This window comes from Vigna unguiculata, chromosome 10 (assembly GCF_037176805.1).
Source record: "Vigna unguiculata cultivar grain cowpea cultivar isolate G323 ecotype 2 chromosome 10, ASM3717680v1, whole genome shotgun sequence".
Lineage (NCBI taxonomy): Eukaryota > Viridiplantae > Streptophyta > Magnoliopsida > Fabales > Fabaceae > Vigna > Vigna unguiculata.
Genome location: NC_140801.1, coordinates 3261692 through 3271530, shown reverse-complemented (window position 1 = coordinate 3271530; position 9839 = coordinate 3261692). Strand labels below are relative to the sequence as shown.

Here is a 9839-nt window from a genome sequence, read left to right as displayed (position 1 = left end):
AGCAACTGAATTTGAAACAAAAAGAAAATAATAGGTTCTTGAAGTATCAAATTCTTTAAATTGGACGAAAAATGACTTATTTAATTTTTATAGTGTTTCCCCTCTTTTATAGATCACTTAATGTTATATACAATAATAAAGAAAACAAAGCATAAAGTAAGATAAGAGTGTAAGGAATTTTGAAACTTCTTTTATGATGAAACAAACTATCTCGAAAACAAATTAAGAAAAAGGTGAAGAAAAATTAAATATTTTTAATTAGACTTTTAATATCCTTGTGGTATATTGTCTGCAAGATACATGTAGAAATGACCCATAGCTCCCGTGCGAAATTCATTTTTATATCTAGATTCCACGGTTAAAACTTCACCATCTTCAATCTTGATAGATCCAGGTTGTGGATAACAAACCGACATTCCAGTCAAATATCCTTCTTCATTTCCTGGTTCGTTTCCTGTTCCATATTTTGGAGTTGAAGTACATAAAGTCCTTCCATCCTAAAATATATATATAAAAAAATTATAGTTATAGATGCATTACCATATGACACATCTTGCAATCACAAGGTAATAAAATAAAATAACAAAGCCAATAAATCAATCACAAAAAGAATTCATTATAATCACATAATTATTTAACACCTGTCCATATAAAGTTGCATTCACAACTCCTGAATGCATATGGGCAGTACCAAATATTAGATAGCCTCCTTTTTCCATTGGTATATCTGCCTTTTGGATGTGAGGAGTGTCACTAACATTATTTGGTTCAATTGTATACTCTGCCTGCAAGGAAATACAATTTTTTTTGTTTTTTACTCAATGTAATGAAAACTAAAAGGTTTATTTACTTTTGTTAAAGTGAAATATTGAAAAAATCATCTACCTGACAATCATGAATTATTTGGGAACCGTTTGATCTCACTTTATCTGTTGAGTCGAGTATATAAACCTTAACGGGTACCTGATATTCATTCCAATCAACCCAACTTATATTGTATCTTAAGGAAACTTTTCTTCTTGGACCTTGAAAATCTTCTCTTAGTTTGCATTGTACATTATCTTGACAACAAAATAGTCCACCTTTATAGTTTGTAGGAGTCAACTTTTGGTTATGTATATCTTTGGTGACATTATAAAAGTCTTTTGGAAGATTAATAAGGTCACATCTACATTCTGTGCAACCTTTCTTGTCTTCTGCACCACGTATGTCAATGACCATGATGTTGAGCAACCACTTCTCTTCATATCCATTCTGAATATTTGCAGGGTTACCTACTTCTATTGCAAAAGGATCATGAATTTTTGATGTTGTTCCTCGTGATTCAACTCCAAATCCCCAATAGTGTGGAAGAATATAGTCATTACATGTGCCTTCATTTCTTAGATAAATAAAATCTTCTGGACGAATAAGCTTAGGATTGTGTGACATAGTAACATTTTGATGGTACTTTATGGTAAACCAATGGTGTAGGTATGTTTCATATGAAGGTATAGAATTTCCTTCTTGATCAACTAGTTCAGCATCAAAACTTTTAACTCCAATGTGACCTTTAGGAAACTCTATATCCATGAATGTTTTTGATATAATTAATCCCGGTTCCATTTCAAAACTTTCAGATACAAAAGTACCTGTCTTGATAAGATTTATAGGATTTTGATATAGTGAATATGAGGTATTTGGTAGCAGAAGAAGTATTGAAAATGAAAATATAAACTTCACATTCACCTGCATAAATCAAGTATCGTTACATAACTTCCTATGATTTTGTTTATGTACTTTTAAGTACAAGTCAAATAAATGATAAAATAGTAGAGAGATAAAGTAAATTAAAAAAATAATATAAATGATGCATACCATGTGTGAACAATATGAAGGATTGGTCATTGTGAATATTCAATCTTATTTAAAATTATAAGTAATTGTCGATAAAAGTTTGTGTGCATATGAATGTTTCTTCTTTTGATGCTTTTATAGTAAAATTTTTGAAATGATACATCTGGCATATCCAAATATATATTCACCACGTGCATTTTTTTGTTTGCTTTTCTGTTGGTTGTTGTAACAGGTGTTTTGAGTTTACACCTAAATGTTTTAAATAAAAATAGTTAAAAGTTATGTAAGACATTAAACCAATCTTTTACTATTTTTATATATAACAAGTTGGTTTCAGTTGAGAATACAAGTCAATATTTTTTTTTTTTAAAAAATTTAGAACACTTTTTTTTATTAAGTTTGTTACTTAGTGTATTTTCAAGTTTATAGTAAAAATTTTACCTAAACACAAGAAAATGTGTATCTCATACATTGCATATTAACCAACATATACCACTAAAATGTCATAGAAAACACAAAAATTATGAATCACAAAATATTATGTGATTTCTGACCTTTTAATTTCAAAACAAATTTTAGATATTTTTACTCCATGGTAAGATTTACCAAACCAATATATATTTGTCAAGGAAAAAAAAAACAAAGGAAAACTGATTATTAAAAACATTTATCTTTCTTATTTTCTTTTATTGCTAATTTTTGTTTCATTTGAAATTTTTTTATTTTCCTAACATAATTTCAATGGTTCAACCCAACAACCTACTTTGGGTTGTCTCGCCTAAGTCATAAACTAGCATACTAAAAGCAAGGTAGGGTAGGCTAGTCCACTAGCCCATTTGTTTTAAAAATTAAAACCAAAATAAAAATAATTTGAAAGATTAAATTTTATATATTATATTATTTGAGGGTCATATGTAATAGTATTTTTTCTTAAAGAGTTAAATATGTTTTTGGTCTATTAACTATAAATAAAAATTGGAATTAGTTCATCATCTTTATATATGTGTGAATTTAGTCCTTTTAACCAAATTTTGTTACGTTAAAGGACCAAAAACATATTTAACCCTAACTTATAACCATCTTAAGTTTGTACCTATGTTTTAGTTAGTGAAACTCATGATAGTTTAAGATCACCAACCTTTTTTTTTTTTTATATCAAAGTGTTTTAGTCAGAAGTGACTAAGTCCAAAACATACTTATGATAAGTCAGAAGTGATTGTATCTAAATAATATTTATGGCTTTGACCATGGTTTTGTTTAAAAAAGTATTTGTCATTTAACTGTGCATCTATCTTGCATCTATCTTGTTTTAGTTGAGTCTGATTATATTTGTCAAATATTTAACTTAGGGTTAAATATGTTTTTTGTCCCTTAACTATTACAACAAAATGCAAATGGTCCATGCTCAATTTTTATTTTGTTTGGTCCCCTTACTTTAAAAAATAATGGTTTTAGTCCTTCATTTTTAACAACATTAATTTTTTTCCCATGTGGCAAATGTTGTTCCACTTAAGTGTTTGTCATACTTACACGTAAAGGGACGCGCGTGTCCCACGCATTTAATTTTTATGTTTTTAATGAGAATTAATTTTTTATAAAATGTAGCAACACCACTTTCAAATGTTTTAATTACAAATTGAATCAATTGTGAAATGTAAGTTTTCTTTGTCAACAAAGGTGGAAGGTTTCTTTGTGCCATGAATATAGGTGGATAGGTTTTTTGCGTCAAAACCATCCTTATCACATACTGAGCACATCACGAATAATCTTTAAACACACCACATATTACATGCATAGCATCATATTACATACTTTCATAATACAATTAGTCAGTTACAGAAACCATAAAGCAACTAAACAAATCTACCCAAATCTCGCTTAAGCTAAAAGGTCTCGCTCATGCGAAAGGGGATTCTTTTGCTCAAGTGAGCCATTCTTGCCTGGACGAGATTCACAATAGAGAGCACTATGATTTCCAGCACATGCTAGAGTTTCTCGCTTAGGCGAGACTACTCTCGCTCAAGCGACAAATCTTCGCTTGGGAAACAACTCACACAAAAGGCAAATGTGAGTTTTTGCTATTTTTGTTTGGGCGAGAACAACATATTCTCACCTGCTCTCAACATGCAAGCTCAGAAAATCACATCAACATACACTAGTATTCAATCCAACCTAGTGTACCCAACAAACCAACAAAAATACATGCATATCAGAATCCTAGAAAGCAACATATTTGAAAATTTTACATGATGGTCTAGTTTCCCTTACCTTGAAACTGAAAAACGAACTTACAAAGATGAAAGCCTTAGGTAGAGGTGAGCACCACACCCAAACAGTCCGAAGAATTGAAACGTAAGAGCATAGGGAGACGAAACGATGCTCTTACACAAGACTCCAAACTGGAAACAAAAGATACGAGACTAGGCTTTGGAGTTTTCGACTTACACAAAGAATAAGAAGTTCACTCAGGTATGTAGGGAACTCCGCACTGGACACTAACTCAACTTATGCTCCAGTGAGAGAAAAGAGGTGGGATCTTTGTAGTTTGAGAGAAAACTAAGAGGAAAGGTGGAGTGGGAAATTGAAAAAGTTTTTGAAGAAGAAAAAAAAGAAAATTAGGTGGGCCTTGCCCTTTTTCATTTAACTGAGTTCATATATCTTAAAATAAAAAAACGGGTATAGTTGAGGGATAAAAAATATATTTAATTCTTTATCTTATTAGTCAAATACATCTCTTATGAAAAATATATTGAGGTTGCAATATATTCTTTTAACTTAAGCTTAGTCAAACATTAGTTTATTTACTTTTTAAATCTTAAATACACAATTGAACTCTTATTTATTATGTATTTAACGTTTTCAGACCAACATAATAGTTGAAATATTGATTTATTTTACCTTCTGTGATTCAATCTACTTCTGATTTCTATTTCTATTAAGTTCTTAAGATCATATGATTTTATATTTCTATTTTTTCAAACTTTGCAAAATCTTCAATTTTGGTTTAGTTCGCGGTTCTGTATACGTTTTATTCCTTTATTATAATACAGTTAGGTATAAAGTATTCACTTAAGATGCCGTAAGAAATTATTTTAATTAAAATATAAAATTAAAATAAATGCATGCAAATTTAAATATTCTAAACAAAAATTATAAAATTTCTAAAATTTCATAACTATATTGTAAAAAAAATTCAAAAAATTGCCATTGTTAATTTAGGGGATAAAGATTACAAATCAGACAATATATATATATATATATATATATATATATATATATATATATGTATGTATGAGATGTACAAAGAATATTTGTAGGTAGAATTTATAAAGTAACCAACAACATTTTTATCTCTTTTGAATCATATTCTAACACCCCTCGTTGATTCAAAACCTTATGAGCAAAAACATACAACTTTTGAAGATTAGTTCAATTTCTTAAATATTTCACTTTTCAAAGCTTTAGTCATAATTTTGTCATTTGCTCTTCTATTTTGCAATGCTTCAATTTGATCACACCTTTACTTACTTGATCTTGAGAAAATGAAACTTTGTATCCATGCGTTTCTTTCTACCATGACATTAATGTCAACAATTAATTCAACATTATTGTTAAAAGATACATTTAACTCATTAAGTAAATAATATAACCGTAGTGCTTGATAAGTAGTTGAACAAGCTGCAATGTATTTTGCTTCATAGGTTGATACTGGCATCTCCTTTGAGCTTCATGATGTTGGAGATCTAAATAAGAGAAAAACTTGTCCCATAATGCTTATTCTACTCGTTAAATCTTCATTCCAATTGGAATATGAATAAGCATTCAAACTTAAGCTATCATATTCTTTCATTTTATAGGAAAACAAATTTTTGTATTCTAGGGTTGCATTTAGATACCTTATGATCCTCTTAGCAACTAGCCAATGTGATTACTTAGGATAACTCATAAGTATACTTACTAGTCCAACATTGAAAGCAATTTTTGGTATGCTTTGACAAATAAATCACAAACTACCAACAATATGTCTTAATAATGTTCCATCAATCGAAGCTTCATCTTAACTTGTTACAAGTTTCAGATTGACCTTAATTGGAGTTTCTGCAATGTTACACTCTAAATGTTGAACTTCTTCAATACTTCAAAGATATATTTTCTTTTGTGCATAGAGACACCTTTTTCAATGTAGATATACTCTAATCCCAAAAAATACTATAGAATACTCAAGTTTATCATTTTGAACTCCAACTTTTAAAATTTGGCTAAGGGATTCAATACCAATTGCACTGCTACCAGTAATCAACAAATCATCAACATGTATGCAAATAATGAGAACCTCATTTAAACTCACAATCTTCACATAAACACTATTTCATCTATATTTCTCCTTTACTTATGCACACGTTTCGACCATGACTCTGCACAATATATATCAAGCATATCTATATGTAAAGAGTCATATTTGTTAAAATGGTTAAATGTTTTTGGTCCCTTAACTTTCAGTGAATTTTGGAATTAGTCAATTTTGAAACTTTGGACCAATCTAATCCTTCATCTTTCGAAATACATGGATTTAGTCCTTTTAATCAAATTTTGTTAAGTTTATTTGATATTTCAAGCGCGTTTCATAATAGTATTTGACTTAACACTAAAGCAAAAATGTGTGAAACAGTATAAACAACTTAAATATAATCCTGAAATGCATACGAAACATCAAATAAACCTAACAAAATATGATTAAAAGGAGTAAATCCACGTATTTCGAAACTTTTAATCAAATTTTGTTAAGTTTATTTGATATTTCAAGCACGTTTCATAATAGTATTTGACTTAACATTAAAGCAAAAATGTGTGAAATAGTATAAACAACTTAAATGCAATCCTGAAATGCGTACGAAACATCAAATAAACCTAACAAAATCTGATTAAAAGGAGTAAATCCACGTATTTCGAAAGATGAAAGACTAAATTGGTCCAAAGTTTCGAAATAGACTAATTCCAAAATTTACTGAAAGTTAAGGGATTAAAAACATATTTAACCTTTGTTATATAGATCCAAGAAGTTAAAAGAGAAAAACATAAATTTCCTACATAATATTTTATTTGGGGAAGAGTATTAAATTGGTATTCTTCACTTTGTAAAGATACCCACACAACATGTTAGACTTTAGGCAACACAAGATTTGGTAACAATATAAAATTGTTGTCTAAACAGGGAAAATGTAATTAGTTTAGAAAATTTAATTATTATTTATACCATTTATTTTAAAAGTTGTTTCTTATTGATATATGGAAACATGTAATAAATTTTTGTCCACCGTAACTTATGAATTGTAGATACTTTAAATTGGATAACTTAAATTAACATATATAATCATCTTTGTTCTCCTATTATTATGTGATTGCAGTTATGAGTGACATCTAAGAATACTTAATCTTATAAAAAAATTGAGAAACATAATCGGAAAAGGTTATTTCTCGTGTTTGTAATAAGTTTTGATTATAGAACTTATATGTTTCTTCAAAGAAGCATTAAACCAGGTAATCCAATATAAATTGTTGTGTTTTTTGTTTATCTATTAGATCATCTAAGGCTTACCAAGAAAAAAATTATAACTTTATTCAATCCTCTTATAAAGTTTGCCTCCTACTTCATCAAGATTACTACATGAGGTAAACTTGCTATAAAATAGACCTTAAAACTAATAAAAGATTAATTGATAAATAAATAGTTAACAATTAGCTAAAATCAATTTAGTGAGGAGGAAATAAAATTTACCAACTATTTATTTTTTATTTTTTAGTTATTTTTTATTCAATTGTATATTTCTCTATTTTTAAAATGGATGGTTGTTCAAGTTTTTTAGTCCACGTTGTGAAGGAAGATAATAATTTAAAAATGTTTACAAAAATGATTTCTATTAATAGTAAAAATAAGTGACATTATTATATTCATTACTTAAATTTTATCAATTAAATTTATTATTTATTGTATATGATTCAAATGAATTTAAGTCATTATCATTATTATATTTTTATTAGCGGACTATAATGATGGGCAAACATAACAGAAAATTATAACCTACGAGTTTACGAGATCATTTTAAGCATGAAAACAAAGCAACTGAATTTGAAACAAAAAGAAAATAATAGGTTCTTGAAGTATCAAATTCTTTAAATTGGACGAAAAATGACTTATTTAATTTTTATAGTGTTTCCCCTCTTTTATAGATCACTTAATGTTATATACAATAATAAAGAAAACAAAGCATAAAGTAAGATAAGAGTGTAAGGAATTTTGAAACTTCTTTTATGATGAAACAAACTATCTCGAAAACAAATTAAGAAAAAGGTGAAGAAAAATTAAATATTTTTAATTAGACTTTTAATATCCTTGTGGTATATTGTCTGCAAGATACATGTAGAAATGACCCATAGCTCCCGTGCGAAATTCATTTTTATATCTAGATTCCACGGTTAAAACTTCACCATCTTCAATCTTGATAGATCCAGGTTGTGGATAACAAACCGACATTCCAGTCAAATATCCTTCTTCATTTCCTGGTTCGTTTCCTGTTCCATATTTTGGAGTTGAAGTACATAAAGTCCTTCCATCCTAAAATATATATATAAAAAAATTATAGTTATAGATGCATTACCATATGACACATCTTGCAATCACAAGGTAATAAAATAAAATAACAAAGCCAATAAATCAATCACAAAAAGAATTCATTATAATCACATAATTATTTAACACCTGTCCATATAAAGTTGCATTCACAACTCCTGAATGCATATGGGCAGTACCAAATATTAGATAGCCTCCTTTTTCCATTGGTATATCTGCCTTTTGGATGTGAGGAGTGTCACTAACATTATTTGGTTCAATTGTATACTCTGCCTGCAAGGAAATACAATTTTTTTTGTTTTTTACTCAATGTAATGAAAACTAAAAGGTTTATTTACTTTTGTTAAAGTGAAATATTGAAAAAATCATCTACCTGACAATCATGAATTATTTGGGAACCGTTTGATCTCACTTTATCTGTTGAGTCGAGTATATAAACCTTAACGGGTACCTGATATTCATTCCAATCAACCCAACTTATATTGTATCTTAAGGAAACTTTTCTTCTTGGACCTTGAAAATCTTCTCTTAGTTTGCATTGTACATTATCTTGACAACAAAATAGTCCACCTTTATAGTTTGTAGGAGTCAACTTTTGGTTATGTATATCTTTGGTGACATTATAAAAGTCTTTTGGAAGATTAATAAGGTCACATCTACATTCTGTGCAACCTTTCTTGTCTTCTGCACCACGTATGTCAATGACCATGATGTTGAGCAACCACTTCTCTTCATATCCATTCTGAATATTTGCAGGGTTACCTACTTCTATTGCAAAAGGATCATGAATTTTTGATGTTGTTCCTCGTGATTCAACTCCAAATCCCCAATAGTGTGGAAGAATATAGTCATTACATGTGCCTTCATTTCTTAGATAAATAAAATCTTCTGGACGAATAAGCTTAGGATTGTGTGACATAGTAACATTTTGATGGTACTTTATGGTAAACCAATGGTGTAGGTATGTTTCATATGAAGGTATAGAATTTCCTTCTTGATCAACTAGTTCAGCATCAAAACTTTTAACTCCAATGTGACCTTTAGGAAACTCTATATCCATGAATGTTTTTGATATAATTAATCCCGGTTCCATTTCAAAACTTTCAGATACAAAAGTACCTGTCTTGATAAGATTTATAGGATTTTGATATAGTGAATATGAGGTATTTGGTAGCAGAAGAAGTATTGAAAATGAAAATATAAACTTCACATTCACCTGCATAAATCAAGTATCGTTACATAACTTCCTATGATTTTGTTTATGTACTTTTAAGTACAAGTCAAATAAATGATAAAATAGTAGAGAGATAAAGTAAATTAAAAAAATAATATAAATGATGCATACCATGTGTGAACAATATGAAGGATTGGTCAT

The 9839-nt window shown here is 28.7% G+C and overlaps 2 protein-coding genes across 2 annotated transcripts; both read right to left on the bottom strand.

Moving 5' to 3' along the window:
* Positions 1 to 266: 266 nt before the first annotated feature.
* LOC114166968 (uncharacterized) lies at positions 267 to 1887 on the bottom strand. Its single transcript, XM_028051848.1, has 4 exons — positions 1858 to 1887; positions 886 to 1728; positions 642 to 785; positions 267 to 497 (listed from the first exon to the last, which is right to left on the bottom strand). The coding sequence occupies exons 1-4, from the start codon at positions 1885 to 1887 to the stop codon at positions 267 to 269; spliced, it is 1248 nt and encodes a 415-aa protein (XP_027907649.1).
* A 6331-nt stretch (positions 1888 to 8218) lies between these two features.
* LOC114166967 (uncharacterized) lies at positions 8219 to 9839 on the bottom strand. Its single transcript, XM_028051847.1, has 4 exons — positions 9810 to 9839; positions 8838 to 9680; positions 8594 to 8737; positions 8219 to 8449 (listed from the first exon to the last, which is right to left on the bottom strand). The coding sequence occupies exons 1-4, from the start codon at positions 9837 to 9839 to the stop codon at positions 8219 to 8221; spliced, it is 1248 nt and encodes a 415-aa protein (XP_027907648.1).